At 34.6% G+C, this 19,565-nt stretch overlaps 1 protein-coding gene across 9 annotated transcripts in view; it reads right to left on the bottom strand.

The window, feature by feature from the left end:
- Positions 1 to 3,179: 3,179 nt before the first annotated feature.
- CCNT2 (cyclin T2) overlaps positions 3,180 to 19,565 on the bottom strand; it is a 38,314-nt gene continuing 21,928 nt past the window's right edge. For 4 of the 9 annotated variants that reach the window (XM_087857655.1, XM_045783035.2, XM_045783043.2 and 1 more), the window contains 6 exons: positions 18,916 to 18,976; positions 17,031 to 17,093; positions 13,823 to 13,868; positions 12,062 to 12,225; positions 7,928 to 7,998; positions 3,180 to 7,409 (listed from right to left, as the gene is read on the bottom strand). In XM_087857655.1, coding sequence (XP_087713781.1) covers positions 5,982 to 7,409; positions 7,928 to 7,998; positions 12,062 to 12,225; positions 13,823 to 13,868; positions 17,031 to 17,093; positions 18,916 to 18,976 — 1,833 coding nt within the window. In that variant the 3' untranslated portion in view covers positions 3,180 to 5,981. The other 5 variants (XM_045783054.2, XM_045783064.2, XM_045783078.2 and 2 more) reach the window with 4 other exon arrangements.

The following is a 19,565-nucleotide window of genomic DNA, read 5'->3' as shown; positions in this document are numbered from 1 at the left end:
TTCTCACTTGTGCAAAACTATGGCTGAATTCATCTGTAGAGTAATCGCTCTTATGGATTATGACTTGAAAGACTAAAAACCCAAACCAAAAACTGATCTTGGGTATATGCCCTGACACTCGTTAAGGTCTAAAAACTCTTTAATTTCATGGCAATAAAATAAAAACCTTTCATCGGTGAGGCTCTTTGCTGCTTTCGGAGCTGGTACTGGGGAGAGGGAACAAGGCAGGTCATACAGCAGAGCTAGAACAAAAACGTACAATTGTTTTCTTTATAATGGGAACAGCAGGGCAAAAAAAGAGGGAAGCAACAATGGAGTAGGATGGACTACAAAACGTAATTACTAAGTGGAACTGACAGACTTTGTGATGTTCCTAAGTAAAACTCGTGCAATTTATTATTATATGCTAATACAACAGGTCCTTACTGGTGTTATCAACAGAAGATTAAGACAACTCTCTTTTAACTGATTTCAAAACATTTATTTTACATTTAGGCTTAAGATGCATTTTAGAGAAAGTAACTTTTCTATCCTAGTTTTATTTTATTAAAGCCACTACCTGGGTTCAATTTTCTTTCAAGTGGAAGGTGCGGGCAAATCGGTGGGGAAGGCAAAGGGTTGGAGAGAGCAGCAATAATAAAGCAGTTTATGATTAAATATTTTTTCATGGATAATTCCCCTTCCAGATAATTGCAATTCCTCTTTGCTTTTTGGGGAGGTGATGCAACAGTTAAACCAAGAAAATCCCAAAGTATAAATGAGAATGAACAACTTAAATTCTGGGAACAGCAGGCATGCAGTTTAATACACACCCAAGTTTAATGCACCTGGACTGGCTTTCATCGTTCCCTCCAATAGCTAAAATATACCTCTGTCAAGAATCTCATCAATGCCATCTATTCTATTTAGCCTCCCCTGATCGCCCAAACCTTAAACCTCACAACCCTATGAATAGGTACATTTTGTAGGTATGGAAATCAAGGCACAACGTCAAGGAATTCACCCAAGGACATCAGCTACTAAGTGGTGGGTCTGAGACTCGACTACAGACAATCTGAATGAACTCAAAGGCCAGACTCCTAGAAGATTCACGAAGTTACACAGATAAGGAGAAACTTACATTAAGACCTTATGTCTCATATTCCCAGGGCCTAAAAGTTATTTCTGATTCACATTAACAAGACATGTTAGAGCCTTGGATTTACATTTTCAATAAACAAATTTTATTAATAATTCCTCATAATAGATACTGTGCTGAAATTCAGTAGCTAATCAAATTCATGCCACACACACACATTCCTGTTTTGGATTTTCTATCAGCAAACACCCTATTCAATAGTCCTTGTGGGTTCTGAGTATATTCAGAAAACGAAATACCAATCGTTGCAGACAACAAATGAGTACACGTGAAGTTTTTCAAACCAAGTGAAGCTGCTTGAAAAACACACTTTAAAAGTAAGAAAGTACTCATTACTTAACGAACAATAGGCAAATCAAAACAACTACTATACAGGTTATAAGGGAGGCTTTCTCCCAAAAGTTGGAAATAAGGGAAATTAGCCCTCAGAATTTCCTTTGGGGTTAAAGGATCACAGTGAATGGGTGAACTCACCTTTATGAAAACAGAATTACTCCTAGCCATCCAACCTTCAATGTATCTTGCTTATCAACCTATTCTACAGAACCTGTCAGGCGAAAATAGATACTAGTAAATCATATGGAACAGAAAAAGAGTCGTCACAGAAGCAAAAGCTGGCTGTGCCTAAACTGACATTGTGGAATAAAAAATAGATGCATGGCCAATCAGACCTAAAACACTGAGCATTCCAGACCCACTGGTAAGATCATCTCCATTATAAAGGCAAACTTCCCTTACAAAATAAGCACTCTTCTAATTTGGCTGACAGCAATCAAATTTCAGATATATTAGAGTAATTGTGAATTCTCAAATTAATACATTGGTTATCATAACTTGGTACCCTAGAAGGGCAGAGACAGAATGTGTTTTCCATTGCAAAGATCCCCATCTAAATCAGCCTATCATAAATACACAGGCACACAAGATTAGCAAGTATCATTCTGTGAGCTCAGTTAACAAGTTTCCTGGGTGTGGGATTCACTGATCCTTCATCTGGGTAAATGCAGTTAGTGAACCCTGCTGCCTCCCAAGAAAGCCTCTTGAGCAAGAGCCTGCTAAATCAAAGATTCTTCACCAGAGCTCTAAAATTTTTCTCAGCACAGATCTTAAAAGTCACCCAGCAATTTAAGCACAGTAGTAGCTAAGAACTGCTTACTGTTTATAGATAAAATTTGGGAATGGTAAGATATTTTGAGAATATAACTGTCCCCCTTTAGAGCTACTACATGTTAAACACACACACACACACACACACACACACACACACACCCTCCTTACTTACTTTCGCAGTAAATGCAAAATACCCTAAAATATCTAATCGACCCAAGATACTTCTACAGTACCCAAAGTCATGCATAGGTATGTAGTGGTTTATTTCTAAGGTTGGTTAAGAATAAAAATCAGCAATTTAAATTCTCAAATATAACCAAAAAATGTGCTTAAAATGCTAGGAAAGGCAATTGGTAATTAACAAAAAACATTTAAAATTTGGTTCTCTGAAGTAGACCAGTCATTTCTTTAGTTCAAGGAAGACAGACCAAAAAAATAAGGTATTCTACCTAATTATAGTCTGTTGGTACAAAGTCATGCAAGCACCTTTCATGACATTCCACACAAAACCACTGATGTATCACGGTAGAAATCTGGACTCAACAACTCCAACCAGAATGCACCTACACACACAGAGAAAGATCAAGATGCACCTGTGATTGCTTTCAAAGACAAATCTAAGAAACGAACCTCAGGTTCAACAACAAAAAGGAACTGGGACATTTTGCAAGGTCTTACCACTAAAGGATACTACCACCAGTTTGGTACAGCAGGCCTCCAAGAATGTTTCAGTGCAAAAACACTCTGACTTTTGGTTCTGAAAACATATTTTAAAGTAGCTAAGGCAAATATTTAGGGGGCACAGCTCAATACTGGAAAACTACTTAAAGAGGTAGAAGTAAAGTCTTTCTATGAAATGTGCTTCTGCATAAAGGTAACAAAACTACGATCTAGGGAAAAGACAACTGAAAAATGAATCACTCTTTTAAAGGATGTTTAAAGATAATGCTTTTTAATATTTCAAATATTAAAAAAAAATCTCATCAAAAATGTAAATCACCTTAACAGTACTTTGCACATGTGGAATTTCATACCTAAATTTGATGATACTATTTTGGTTTATTTATGGCTACTTACAAGAAGACTCAATAATAATGTCCATTCATTGGAGTCTTTTTCTTTGGTTGAGCCTAATGGGACCAGGCTGATGAACTATTTTATGCAAATGAGATGGGGAAAGCAAATTAATAGTAGTATGAGTAATAAGGGTTTTCATTTAATGGAAATGAAACTTAAGAGGATTTTCATATTCATCCCCATGGTGGTTTTAGAACCTATAATCCTCTTCAGAGGTTAAAGAGTTTGAATAGCTCACACAATCCTGTACAAATTACAACTGGCTGCCCTTTAATAAATAAAGTCATTGTAAAGAATTACATTTACAGAGTGAAAAGTGAATACATAGCATTTCAAATTCAATTTTGGAAGTACTAATAAGTACTGACCCATAACAATATATACTAGCTACCTTTTAAACTGTCCATCATTAGCACCAATAAAGATTCAACAAAATTACCTTTATTCCCACATCTCAAAACAATTCTGCAAATTCTTAGTGAAGTTTAAGTATAGTCACAGACCTTAAATATTCACATTGTTCTCTATGTCATACTGAAAATAAGTTCACTACTTTTTTGGATATTCTTTACAAAATCTTATTAAAATTCCTGGTATTATCATCCCCAATTATACAGTAGCACGACCACCCTATGTCGTTTCACATGATAGCTCCTTAGAGGTTTCACATCTAAATTACCAAGAACAAAACCCTTCCCCGCCCTCATTTTGCACTCAGCTTAATTCTCTACTAGTCCTCGGATTATGTACCACTGTAAAAGTATAACTGTATCAAAATACCATGTTTATGGATACAATAATATGCCATACAGAGCAACAAAGTTACATGTAATGACAAAGATTACTAAAGTTATGCAAGACAAAGAACGAATGTTAGGACATGCTAGCTAGGCAAAGTCCCTAGAAAGAGGCTCCTAGTATCCTAAGTTCAAATAACATTGACAAAATAATGAACAATTATCTTAAAAAAAATTATAAAGCTACTGGCAAATTAGGTAATTGCTAAATAAAGGTAGAGCACGAGATTAAACTCTCTAATATTTACAACTGCAACATACTTGAGTAAAATTACAATTGTGCACATATCAGTGGCTTTGTAACAAAAATAATTCATATACATAGAGGAAAAATTAAGACAGTTTTCAGTTCAACGAAAGTTGAATTCACCCCATCTAAAGACACTCAACAGCTCAAAGATTTACCACAGAATAAATTCAAGATTAGCTGATAAACCGGAGCCACATTACTGGTGTTTAAGACAGATTTTAAACAAGTTAAAGTCTATTGTTTGTTCAGAAGTTAGATGACTGTGCAAACTTGACCTCAACAGGAATATACTGATGTGTGCAAACAAATGTAAAACCTCCACTAGCTTGTTTACCTGGAGGCTAACCCTTTTTTCCTCACAGAGCTTCCTGATAACAACCATAAGCTATAAATACAGGTACAATGCACAGTCAGTGATCTTTTCTTTTTATTTATTGTTAGAATATAAAAGAACTGAGAGAGCAACAGGTTTAATTTCATTTCTAGAAGGAAGACTGCATTTACCTGAAAAAGAAATATGGCATCACACACAAACACACTTCAGGGGAGGAGTATGTTTAAGAATACGGTGTCATTCTGAACACTAAAGGAAAAGCAATCCCTGTTTACTGTTAAAATATGTAGTGTTTAAGTTCTTTATTTAAGAAAAAAACTTACTAATTCTTCACTATATAAGTTTTGTGGATTTAGTTTTCAAATCACAGTAATCTACATAACCATTATTAACAGCTCTGTGTTTATAGTACTGCAACAAGCCAACAAACATTTCGAATGCACTTCACATCAAGAGTATGTAAACTTTATTTTTTCCTCTTCGAGCCTTCAGAAAATTAGGGGCTATTTCAGCAGCCAACCTGGTCAGAAGCTCTGAAGGCAAAAGTTCAGTGCCTCACAGTGTAAATAAATGACCATCTGTGGCACTGCATACCCATCTGTTAGTGAAGTGTCCCCCTTCAGTGGCTTCCAGTAAGGCCTAGAGTTTAAGGTTAACATGAAAAAGTGCCACCTTTGTTTTAGATTAGTGATGGACTCTGACAAGATAAAATAAAGTTATATTGTTATACTTACAAGCAGCTCCAATCCTGAGTATTTATGGTAATATCTAAACATACAAAAATGTATGTACATTTTTCTCCACTTTCTTGTAAACAGTTGTCAGTATACTGTTTTATCCCTTTATCATTGAAACATGCAAATCATACATACAAGTATAAATACACAAAAGAAAACAATTTACACTCATTCAAAAGCCAAGCAACAACAACAAAAAATAGCTACAGTATTCAAATTATAAATAATGAATGCTTGAGGCATCTTATATTCCTAGTAGCAGCCAGCCATTCATCCTAATGTTCTTAGCTGCAATTGTAGAAATACTGAGTTTTGCACCTTCCATGCTTTTACAGTATTTATAACACTATCATATGTGGAGATAAAGACTTGTTTACTATAATCTCTTCTTTTCAGAATGAAGAATAAAGCAGCACTTACAAATATTGATGCAGTGGTAGCAACAGCAGGTGTTACCACTGCTAGATCAGGAGGAAGTTTTCCATTCTAACAATTTTTAAATTAAAAAAGTAAAGGAAAAATTGACCTAAACAAATGATTACATGTTCATTCCTTGGGCACTTAACAGCGAGTCCAGCATGTCGAATGTGTCTTTGTAGTCCATATGCTGGCTGTTTGTACTGTACTCGTGATTGCCATCAGGACCGTTGGTCTCCACTGGCTTCTTGTCCAGTTTCACGAGGGTGCTGAGATGTCCGTAGCCCACCTGGTATGTGACAGGGGGAGGAGGGGGTAAGGGATGGTTAAAAACAGAGTTGTGAGAGGATATATACTGCTTAACAGAGGAGGAAGAACTAGATGAACTACCTGAACTTTTGGAACTTTTGCTCATTTTGGAGTGATGGTTGTGAGATGCATCATTGACATGCAGCTTCTTCCTTGAAGAGCTGGAACTAGAGGAAATGCCATCACTGCTCAGGCCGACAGGACTCCTCAGAACAGTGGGTGGTATGCCATCAGCACTGTGTTTACTGCCACCGCTGCTGCTGCCACTATGTGAGTGGGAATGCTTGTGACTGCTGGGGTGGTGGCGGTTTGAGGGATGGTCCTTGTGCTTCTCCTTATGGTCTCTGCTAATATGTGGGCTCGAATGCTTGCTCTTCCCACTGCCCTCATCAGAAGAGCTGTGTCTTTCTGAGGAAGAAACTTTTATTTTCATTTTCAGTTCTTCTTTACTAGCACTCTTATCAGTGGGTGGTATTGGAATCCGTAATTTCAGTGATCCACTCTTTTCCTTCTTATCCGCCACGTATTTTTCAGGTTTTTCAGTATTTGTGAGGGGAATTTTCATTTTAATGGGAGAAGTGACAGAACTGCTGCTGGCTGACTGTGACTGCACGTGTTTGTGTTGCTGGTCTACTTGGGCAGCTATATAATGATCTCTTACATCCAGATCAAGGGTTTCTAGCTTACGTTTTTCTCTATATTTATCTAAAGACATTTTCTGAGGAATTACTCCAGGAGTAGCAGAAATTGGCCCATGGTGTTTACTGCTCCCTGCTTTATGAGTATAGTCTTGCTTCATGGATGAATGATCAGACATTTTGTCAGGTCTGTGATGTAATCCTGAATGCAGTGATATAGAAGGTCCTTGCTGGAAGTTGATGTTGTACTGGGTACCAGACAAAGATGTCTCTTGTTTCTGTGAATACATCTGTTCTGTCCTTGCTGATTCTTGATGCTGAGGCCATTCTTGGTGTGACGATAAACCATAGGAGGTACTTGGCATTCCTGTTGCTAGCATTGACAAATTATCAGATGTATGGCTGTCTTGAACAGAAATATTTCCTGAATTTAGAGGTACTGGTGCAGGGAATGCTGATGTAGATGGTTTCTGAAAACTTGGGTTTGTAGGCACACCAGTAACACTATCTACTAAAATGGAATTCTGGACCAAAGATGAACCAAGAAGTGGAGTTTCTGAAACTTGTCCATCTACTTTTGGTTTCTTAGCCGCCTGATTAGCCTATTTAAATAAAACACAAAAGAAGCAATGACAGCAGAGGAATTTAATACAAATTTCCTTGCTTTATAAAAATCTGTATTAAATATATGCAAACAAAATCACCTGGGGTTTAAGGCTTTATGTTGCCAGTAAATAAATGTTTTATTTAGAGGCACAAAAGAAGGCTATAAAAAGTGGACACCACTGGTTTCGGAGTTAGATACAGCTTAAATCCTAGCCCAGCATTTGCGAAAGTAATTTAACTTGTCTAGGCTTTAATTTGCCCATTTGTAAAATAAGGAGAATATTTCCATTATAATCACCGTGAGAATTAAACAAAAAATTTATAAAGTACTTAACAAAGTCCACTGGACACAGTAGCTGAATAAACTATGAGTGTACGCAGCTTACAATACACTGTAATTATTTAGGAATACTGGAAATAAGGATATTTAACCAAAAAATTCAAACTGGTTAGCTATGTAATTGTTAGATAAGCGACAAACTGATATTCTATTAAACCCTGCCAATTCTCTTACCCTCCAGTTTCGAATCCTCTTCAACCTACTAGGTGTTTTCTCCAATATTTGTAGAAACTCATGTGTTAGCTCTAAAAATAAAATTTAAATTTAAAACTTAGAAGGTGTCTTTAGGATTTATATTTCTCTCAAGTGGGCAATATTAAAAAGAGGCCTCAAGAGTTCATCTACTTCACCGTCACCCTTCTATTCAACCTTCAGCAAATACAGAAGTAGACACAGATCTAAACTGCTATTTTCAACGATGAATCCTTTAAAAAAAAAAATCACTCTCCCCCCACCCCCAGGCTTACTCAGAATCTGTGGAAAATTTAGTAGCATTGAAAAAATTCCCCCCAAATAGAAAATCTTCATTAGGCAAACATCATAGTAATAATTATTGCAGGCAAGATCCATTAATAGATTCTTTAAAATTAATGGACAAAAGTTTGAGGAAAATGAAGGTATCTGTATAATCCTAAAATACCTTTCTCAAGATAGTTAATTACAAAGAGAAGAACAGTAACTTTACAACGTAGAAACCCAGCAGATAGATATCACCATAACCAAGTGATTATGGTTATTATCACCAGTAATAAGGTATACCTTTTGAGAAAAACAAAACAAAACAAACAAAACCACCACCCTTGATATATGATGTAGCCCTTGAAAAGATACACAGAGTAAGGTACAACCCATTTCTGTGGTATTCTTGCAAAATGCATAATTTCAATCTAATATTGAGAAACATCAAACCCTGAGAAACATTCTATAATATAATTAACCATTATTTTTTTCTTTCTTTCTTTCTTTCTTTCTTTCTTTCTTTCTTTCTTTCTTTCTTTCTTTATTTTTTTTTTTTAAAGAATTTATTTATTTGACAGAGAGAGCGAGTGCACACGAGCAGGGGGAGCGGCAGAGGGAGAGGGAGAAGCAGGCTCCCTGCGAGTAGGGAGCCTGATGTGGGGCTCAATCCCAAGACCCTGGGATCATGACCTGAGCCAAAGACAGAGATGCTTAATGGACTGAGCCACCCAGGTGCCCCTGACCATTATTTTTCAAAGTGTCAAGGTCACAAAAGAAAATAAACGGTAGAAAAACTGACATAATTTAGAAGAGATTTAAGGGGCATTTCAAGCAAATGGAACATGAGATCCTAGAACAGAAAAACTGAGGACATCAAATAAAACCTGTGGTTAGGTACTAGTACTGTAAACAATGTTAATTTCTTGGTTTTGATAATCATGTATATAAGATGTTAACATTAGAGAAACCAGGTAAAGGGTATATAGAAAGTGTAGTTTAAATTTAAAATTATTTCAAAGTTAAATGAGAAAAAAAATTCCTCCACCTATACTCATAGACTCCTAGTAATTACTACTATTAACAAAATAGTAAAACCATCCTGGTCATATATTTTTACCTCACTTTTTTGTTAAATTTCAGATTACAGTGAGACGACTCACTTTTCCAAGGCGGTGTGGTTATGATGAATTCTACTTTCCTACTCCAAAATAGTGCCATTAATAAAGCTACTGACCACTCAAGACAAATATTCATACCAGTCAAATGAATTATAATATTATGTAATATCACTAAGGCCAATTCAGTAGAAACTACATAGATTCATTTATTATTTTTTAGTATGCACAGTAAGCTTCTCTATAAATGATTCTAGGCAAACAAGCCAAGACTGATAATGAAAATTCAGACAAATACAAAATTTTTCTTGAAGCAAAAAATATGCAGGAACTTAGCACTTACTGTATGCTCATAAGCTGTGACAACTTACACCTGTTCACGATTCATTAACTTTCTGATTCAATTTGAGTGAAAACAATCTAATGCCTGGACTACTAGTCTTCCTAATTAGAAAAACCCCTCACCTTTTTATGTTTGGACACTAAGAATCTGTCAAATAATCACTGTTAATATTTTAGTTATGTGTACAAAAATCACAGTATGATGCTTAAAATAAGCCTTTCTTCCCTTCAAAGCTAGTATACAGAAAAAAATTCAAACTGCAAAAACCACATGAGGGTTTGTTATTTATCATAAAACAAAACTCTGCAAAACAACGACAAACGTTACAGGTAGGTCAAGTCCAAGTCAATGCTGTTTTTGCCATAGTCATTAAGTGAATTATTTTAGTGAACACTGATGCTTAGACACCAAGCTAAAATTCAGATATATATCTTAATATCTTAAACTGTTACTTCTTTTTTTTTTGTGATTAAAACACAGAGAAAGACTGCTATATGAAAAGCTGAAATTGTCCATGTCTTAAATGTCCCAGATTCCTACTCAGTGGCTCTCCAAATGAATAACAGACTTGAGCCTTTTCATAATGGAAGCAGAAGGATTATCGGGGGCCCCTATTGTGTCAAAAAATCAACTTTATAACTTAAGAGCAGTGTAAGAGGCAGATTACTTGCTTTTTGTGAACTCTAGGATCATGTATATAAACTATTTTTATTTGGATTATACCTACTTTATCTTACCTGTTAACTGCTGAAGTTAGATGGTGGCATAGATAACCTAATTTTCAAGTCATAGATGAAAAAAAGCCCACACTGGCTTTTAGAAGATGCCATTTCTACTCATTGAAGATTTCCTTCTCTTGTTTTTTTTTTTTTTTGGAGAGATTTTAATTATTTAATTGAAGGGGGGTGGGGAGAACACAGAGGGAGAGTGAGAGAGAGAGAAGCAGACTCCCTGCTGAGCAGAGAGCCTAACATGGGGCTCAATCCTAGGACTCTGAGATCAATACCTGAGCCAAGGGCAGAAGCTTAACTGCCTGAGCCCCTCCTTCTCTCCTGTTAAACTTCAAAACCTCTGGTGATTTAAGGAAAAGAGCATGATCATGTGGCAGTAATACAGCATGAGATACACACTCTGTGAGAAATTTTTCAGGGAGAGAAAAAACCCTCTGAAATGAAGAAATCTAAAAAGGAAGCACATTTTACCAGAAAGGTAGGCAATATTGCAATTATGACCTGTACCCTGTGTTTGTAAACAAAGTTTTGTTGGAACACAGCCATACCCATTCATTTACAGATTGCCTATGGCTGCTTTCCAGCAACAGTGGCAGAGATGTACAGCTGGCATAGACAGAAGGGCCCATAAACTCTAAAAGAGTTACTATTTGGCCCTTCACAGAAAACAAACATCTAGGTTATAGAAACATGTTGAGATTTTATTGGAAGATCACATTCAAAACCCAAAGGGGTCTCTATGTAACAGATGTCGTCAGTAGCAACAGATATGAATCCCATCTTCCCACTAGCTTCAATTTTGCAACAGAAGTTAGGGAAAGCCCACAAAAAGAGTAGGCTGAAAACCTACTATACCAGTTTAGGTGTATCTTCAGTAAGAAGTGTAATCTACTTCCTTTCTGAAATCTACAGCATTTGATTAAAATGTCTTAATTCCCAAGAATCTCTCCTACCTCTGGTCAGCTTCTCTTATCTCTTACCAGAGAAATTTCTTATTAGGAGACCCAATTCCAGGCTCACAGTTTATAGAATTTGCACCCTGATTTTGTCGCTTCATATTTAATAATACGAGGCAATAATGACACATGTCACTATCAGTGGAACTATAGAGCAAGGAATGTTACCCTGAAATAGCTTTAGCTCATTACTTCACATATTCTACGGTAAGTTATAACTGACTACCAACCTATAGCATTACAAATCTTTTTTTTTTTTCTTGGAAAGTCCTGAAAGGGCTTTATATATTCATTGGTAGTTAAAACACGTTCAAGGTTTGTTTGTTTTTTGTTTTTTTTTTTTAAGTTTTTTTTCCTTTAGGCTAATGAACCCTTATTTTCATCCTGTTCATTTGACCATGTAATTATACTTTTTAAAATTCTACTACCAGATTGTTAAAATGAAATTATAGTTATGCTTTTAAGGAGTCTCTTATCTCTTAAACACAAACTGAAGTATTAACAGTTGAAGTGATATCTGGGATTAATATCAAAGTAACTACAGAGAGAGGGGGAAATGGTAGAGCAGCCAGAACTGGTAACTGTTCACTTAAGTATGAGTCTACAGGGTTTCACTTTTTTTTTAAACCTATACAAAAGCAGGCACACTTTTTCCATAATAAAAAAATGTTTTCAAAGTAAAAAAAAGATTTTTCTCTACTTACCATCTAGTAATTCTAGAGTAACTGTAGGATCCACATATTCCCACCAATGTTTTCCATCAGTTGACACAGGAATCTCCCAATTGGACCATTTGCAAGCCAAATGAATACATACACATGCTATCACTGTTGGTTTGTACTGAAGACAGAAGGTGGTAAGGTGTAGACTGTTGTAGAGCAGGTTTGAAAACGAAGAACCATAGTAATTCAAATATGTAAAACAAAGAAAAATATTTACCAGTAAGATTAGAGCAAAAACATAAAGGTTTTTTTTAAGTCTACAGTACAAAACCTTATTAAGTTAAAAACTAGCACTATAGTTATAAAATTCTAATACTAAAAAACCCACATAGATTATGAACATTTTCCACATTCTGACTCCCCAGAGCATATTAATATTTTCTTAATACTAATACATTAATATTTCTAAATTTTAAAGTATTTTTACTTCTTTATAAAAGGAGGGGAAGACAGTATATTTCCAATAATCAGCATAAACAAATACAACATTTTAATTTTTTTGTAGTATTTTTGTTTCTTTTGTAATGTCATCGCAAAGTAAAGAAAAAGCAGAAGGCTTTGTAAAACTGACAAAAATTTCAACACCACAGTATAGAATCAGGAATTCTACCATTTGATGTGGGTTAACAAACATAATTCTCAAGTAAGTCAAAGAGAATCTAACACTTATCTATGTAAACCTCTGTCTTCTTTTCAGCAAAGCCACAGAGAAAACTTACCTTTTGGTGAACAGCTTCAAGGCCCAATGTTGCTAAGCACTAGAAAAATGCTACTTTTCTCCTTCTACTATTTGCCCAAAACTGGGCATGTAACATGTTACAGCTAGCCTTTTCTAACCAAAGTTTTATATTTAGTACTTTCTTTTTGTTGTTCAGAATTCCTAGGGATAGAGGTTAAATCCCAACAACAAATACCTAAGAAAATATATTGGTATTTGCCAATCCAAAGCTTCATATAAAACTTAACAGTGTCACAAGAAATTAAGGACCCCACAATGCTAGTTTGGTCCCCTCCTCCCGAATGACCCATTTAAAAAACAAATTTAAGGCATTAATAAAATCAACCCAGAACAGAATTATGTATTAGATATTAAAGGCTCTAAAAAATTATTCTTCCAGTTCAGTTCAGAACTAATGAAAAATGTTTATCAACCGCAAACCCAAACCATTTTTTCTCTGTGTAAACTGAAAAGGAAGTAAGTTTTTTTTAAAGTAAAAATTGTACTTAGTCAAATCTAGGCACTGACAGGACTTGGCTACTTCTGATTTACAACTAGTGGGTATTATCTGGGAAAAAACCCAAGTTATATAAATTTTATTAAAAAAACTTTAATGATTATTTTAAAGTTAAGATTGGATCAATGTGAAATTTTAAAAAATTGTCATTTAACTATAATTGTAAACTAGAAATAGCTTTATACTTACCAAGTTGCTCGAATTTCTACGTTAAGTTTAGCTCTTTGTAATCTTTAGCTGCTATTCAGGCTACCAATTTTAGACTTATGCACTCACAAATCGAGAATATGTCATCAGAAAGCACCACTACACTTCACAATGTGCATTTAACCCCTCTGTGCCAAAAGTCCCTTGTACAATACACCGCAAAGCAGACAGGAAGGTACCACCACAGTAGATGGTCCAGTCTCCTGTTGCAACAAGGGTAAGAGACACATTGAGGGGGCCCTGCATTAAAGGAAGCTATAGTGTGCTACAACAGTGCAACAAAGAGGGTCAGGATAACAACCTGTTGGTAGCCATGAAATAGGATGTCTGTGCCAAATCCTTGCTTGCTGTAAGAAAAGAAAAAAAAAACGAAGACAATACTATCAGCTTTAATGTGCTACCATCAAAAAGTTCTCAACACAACAAAAACTTCAAAGTTTTGTACACAAAAAGTAAATTTTACTTACTACTTACAAATATCACAAGAGCGCCATCATTTTCTATACTACTGAAAATCTTCAACAACATTCACTCAAATGTTTCTTGCTATCCCCCAAAGATCTGAGAAACAAGCCGATTTGCTTTTAGCTAGCCAGTTACAAGGGCTAAACTTGTTACTAAGTTAAGCATCTAGTCAGCTAAAAGTTGCAATAAAGCATTCTCCTGGATTTAAAAAAAAAAAAAAAGAAGAAGAAGAAGAAGAAGAAAAGATTTTGAAGTCTAATACAAAATACAAAGAGTTGCCTGCCAGACTTAATCCTCAGTCATCATATTTAAGTTGGCTTAAGTACTTCCATTCAAAGAAAAGAAAACAAAAAAACCCCCACCCCCCAAACTCAAGAGAGCACAAACTGCTCAATTTTTCATGCTACTAAGCATCAACAAGGAATAAGGAACCTAGAAACATCCTAAGGGTGTAGATAAAGAAAACTCCACTGCATATATTTTTCTTACAGAATCCAATTGTCAACTTTACAAAAGATATAAGTACTCTAGGGAATCAGGATGCTTCAACACTGGTCCCCAAAGGAAAAGCAATTTTTAACAACTAGCTTTTAAGACAGTGAAATTGAAAACAGTACCCACTCACTTTATCTGCTTTCTTATTCTTCCCAACAGGGATTCTTTTGCTATAATTTCCCTTTTTCCCCAATTACATTCATAATCATTGATGTACCTTTCCCCTCTGCTCACCTAGGATCAGTTCACCTCAACTCACCCCTCTCTAACAGGCCTCAAATTTGCCCTCTATTTTTTTCATGGCACCTGTAATCCCTGCTGCCCCATGTGGATCACCAACATAAGGTATACAAAAGGGATTTGGGCTTAGCAGAGTTGTGCTAAGGAAGAGTGTCAAAGCATCAGATGTCTTGGAGGCAGTGTGACTTATGTATGGCATTCTTTCCTGGTGGGGAGGGAAGGAGAAATCACAGAAATGAAAGGTCCCTGTAAAATGACATTAGCCAATTCTGCAGCAAAGTAGCATATTATCAACTTTCTCATCTCCAGAGGGGGCGGGGAGGGGAACTTTAAAGAAACCAAACCATTTGCCACCCTCCGTCCCCCCAAAGAATCAAAATATACAGAGAAGTAAAAATAATTTTAAACTGCCATAGCAGTTTTTACCTCAGAATATATCTAAATTCAATAACCTATTAACAATGTGCAACAGAGGAAGAATGTAGGAAAAATGTTCTTTTGTTAGCTGAAAATTTTAACAGAGCAAAGAAAAACAGACACCAAACATGAAAGAATGTTTTTAAATGGAGTGAGATGTAAATTATAGTTACCTGAAATGTTAGTCAGACAAAATGGAAGTTAAACATATGTAAGATTTGTACTAAAATTTAAGAATTGGTCACATTTAAAGCATTAACAACAAAAAATTAAATATTCTGCTTTGGATAAAACATCAAATTTGTAGTTTTTGTGAATTTTTAAAAACTTACTATTCAACTTTGCAAATGAATGGACTTGATGTCTCTAGCTTTAGATACGGGGGAACATGTACAAAAGCTACTAAACTCTAAGGATTTTTAAAGAGGACTCAAATTTCACAATGATACTAAGCTGAAAATCCAGTTTTATCTCCTACTAGGTACATACATTTTAACCTATATAAATATCTTTCTTCAATACTTTTTTTCATTAGGCTTAGTTTAAAGGAAAGTTATATGGCTCCCCATTATTCTGACAAAACAGCTTATTCTTTCAAGTTTTCAGGAAAACTACTCTAAAGCTTTTTTTTTTTCTTAATTCAAACATATACACTAGTTATCTAATATATAATTCTATACTATACTGTAATTCTGGGATGTAAATATGCTCTATATTATATTCCAACAACCATGAAGTACAGGAACCGTGATTAAATATGTTCTACAAGTCATAACATGTACTAGCTATTAGAATAAAAAAAAAGTAAATGGGACTTTCAGAAGTCCATTTCTTAACAATGATACCATGATAACAGGTTTGTTTGTTTTAAATGTAGCCATTAACACAATAAAATCCTACCAGGTATATGAATTCAATTTAGAATGAATAAAATGTGAGAATATTCAGGTAAATACTAAAAAACGAAGCAAAGCCTTTAAAAGTCTTACCCATCTTGTTTAGAATAAACCTAAAGAAAAGAAGTCTGGGGGGTAAAAGATTGAAACTGCAGAATTTCGTTTTCAAAAAGTAACAGAAAAAGGCACAATGAAAGTTTCAAGTAGTTGCTTTTAGTACATTAACACTTCAAATGGAAAACAGGAAAGTAGAAGTAGGAAGTGTAACAACATGCAACTGTGTAAAGAATATTTCTAGGGATACAAGAACAGATACATAGGATTCATTTACAAGAGTAGAAAAATGTATACCACATGCTCTAGAAGCAGCAAAGCAAAAAATACAAAAAGTTCCTACTCCTTTTTAAAAGGTTTAATAGGTACATCACATGCTGTCTGTAGCATAGTATGTATTTCCCCACTACACACAAAAAGGAAATTGTTTTCAGTAATGCTGAAGAACTCTGAAAAAATGTATTAAATCAATTTTGTTCACATGAACATGGGGAAAATATTTCCAAAATGGCAAATCTGCTAAGACAATTTTTATCTGAAAGATCTGAGGATGGTCTCCAAATTCTTAAAGTGTAACCATTTTTCTAGAAGTCAATGAAAGCTTGAGATAGACCAGAAATTTTCTGCATGTATGTGTCAATGGCCAACCTCTTAAATATTAAATGAAATGGGACTGGCTTAGCCTAAAGGGGAGATAGAGAAAGTCTTAATATTTGGAAGCCCTCCAATTTTTTAGTATAAGGAGATTGTCCTGTAAGTTTATAAAGGAAGCTAATTCACCAGATAGAACCACATACAGAAATAGATGAATAGGTAGATAATAGGACACCAAAAGATGTTGCTTCAAAACGACATTTCCCCATTTTGATAAAACTCGTTCAAATCAATTATAGACAATAAAAAGCATTAATACTTAATTTAGAAGTTTCAAAGATCACTTACCTCTTACTAACTGGGTACATTTCACCACATCTGTGTGTGGATGTTCAATGGTGATCTCAAAACCTGAAATAAAAAGCACTTTTTTCCCAATCACTTATCACACTATAATACTTGCCTGAGAAATGCCATTCGTCAGCACAACCATAAATGTATAATATACTGTTCATTATTAAAAAGATCCAAAGACAAAGTTATTTTCTATCACTGACACGCTCATTATACCTTCAATGACGAGAAATAATTTCTTCTCAAAAACAATGTTCCACTTAATGAAAACTGGTTAACAAAGCTATTTATAGATTGGGGTGATATTTACTAAAAATTCTGAATTATGATTAGTTTGAGATTACCCTCAGGTTAAAAACAAACTAAAATTATGGAAAATACAACTATTAAGCAAAGAATTCAACTATGTAACATATTTTTAAAATGTATAACAACTCTTTTAAAAGATGTAAAAAGAGTATTTTTCATAAATATAATCCCTGGGCCATAGTGGGAGAAAAGACCTTTTAATAATTTATAGTCGTCTTATTTTCTTAGCATGCCTTTGATGAAAGGGTTTCAACCAGTTAGCTTATAATTACATTTCACTGATAATAAAGTTATTAAGGCAGGTGAACCTTGTAGCCTCAAGATTCTTTAAATCACTGTTTCTAAAACCAAAGATAAAATGCTGAAAGAGCTTTCAATGTCTAAACAACCCTTAGGTAGGGCAGGGTTTTTCTTTTTAAAAAGTGGAGGTCACATCTAGTGTCTTCAGCAGTCAACGAATAACATCCTGACAAACAGGTAATCTAGATTTTTAAAATTGTTGTGTGATCTATCTGTATTTCTACTGTAATTAAACCTGCAAAATCATACTTTAATCAAAGCCACAGAAGTATATCTTATAAATTCTAACATTCCCCTTAAAATAATTTTCCTTTTAATCCTTATTACACAAATCTTTGTAAATTTCTTATTTATATAATCTCATATAATAAAGCAATAACATGCTAAATCACTGGATTGGGAGATAAGATTCTCACTTTTATTTTTATATCTTTTCATACTATAAAAACATCAAACAAGTTATATCTATTTCACACAAGCTACTTTTCTAAAAAAAAAAAAAAAAGTCTGTCATGATGGGAGGCTATGATAATTGCACTTCTTTTCAACATTTGGGAATGGAGTAATAAATAAATAGCTGCCATAATGAATAATGGCTACTTATGACACACAATGTGGTACATGGTTTTTATACACTATCTCTCATCTTCATATTCACAATGTTAAGGCAGACATTATCACTCCACCTCGCATATACAGAATGGAGGTATGAAAGGTAAAACAACTTTGCCTAAGCTTAAAAAGCAAGTCAAAGGCATATGGATTTTAAACAAAGATCTCCATAAAGCCCATGTTATTCCCATCATACACTGCTAAGTTCTTCCAGAATATACGGCTTCACACAAGACAAACCTTGTTAGGTCTCAATTTCCTCAATAATAAAGTGAAAGATTCAAATAAATAATCTTTAGAGATCACTTAAATTGCAAAAAACTTGCAGACAATGTAACTTTTAGAAAAGGATGATCAATGTTTACATAACTACTGTGTCACATTAAAAATGATGTGATAAATTCATTAAATACTGACTATAAGTCAGAATATTTGTACATATTACAATCATATGCAGCCTTTCACAATGAAAACTATGTTTACCATTCAATTAATGGTAAATGCAATTTTAAAAAAATGGTTTCCTTATAACCAGCAATACTATTCTGGCCCCAAACTTGTTTTAAAATGAAACTTTCTTTAATGATAAAATTATTCCATCTTTAGAACACCACACTGAAGAACACACACAAAAATAATATCTGACATAAGTACATACCTAGGGTTTGTAGCATTATGGTTTCAAGTAAAACCAGTTCTTGAGTCTGTTGAAGGTAAGCCTGCCAGGTAAAAATAATAACATTAAAATGCTTAAGATAAACACTGCTAGACTATGGGACCGTTAAATCTCATGAAAATTACAGACACATTACAGAAGAATCAGAAACACAAAGGAAATAATTTGAGGGTGACAGAAAAATCCTATTTTCTACGACCAATCTAAACTGATTTACTTCTAATACAGAATATGTAAACAAGGTAAAAAACAACAAAAAACCCTAAAAAGACAACAATAACATGAAAGGAGGTAGAGCTTAACTGAAAACAACAAACCCTCCAGCCTGTAACATAAAACTTCATGTAGGCACTGGTGCTTTAAGACACATTAAGACAGGAAGCACCAACTCAAGTAAGAACATCAAATTCAAACCTGCCTGTAAAGAAAAGACGTATCAACTCAAAGATATTTCATAAGTAATTCCTTGACGGTCAGAGTTAGTGAGTTATTTTTTTAAAACTTCCTCTCTTCAAAAAAGACAAAATAATATCAAAGCAAACCTTCAAATCTCTAGGTTAAAAGAAGACATTTTAGATATAAAGTACCAAAAGAATGTATCATACACCCACGGGGAAATAGAGGGCCTTCTC

The sequence above is a fragment of the Ursus americanus genome, chromosome 1 (genome assembly GCF_024610735.1).
Source record: "Ursus americanus isolate L20-20 chromosome 1, mUrsAme1.1.p, whole genome shotgun sequence".
In the NCBI taxonomy this organism is placed as follows: domain Eukaryota; kingdom Metazoa; phylum Chordata; class Mammalia; order Carnivora; family Ursidae; genus Ursus; species Ursus americanus.
Note: the sequence above shows the minus strand (reverse complement) of the source record. Positions and strands in the feature narration are given on the sequence as shown.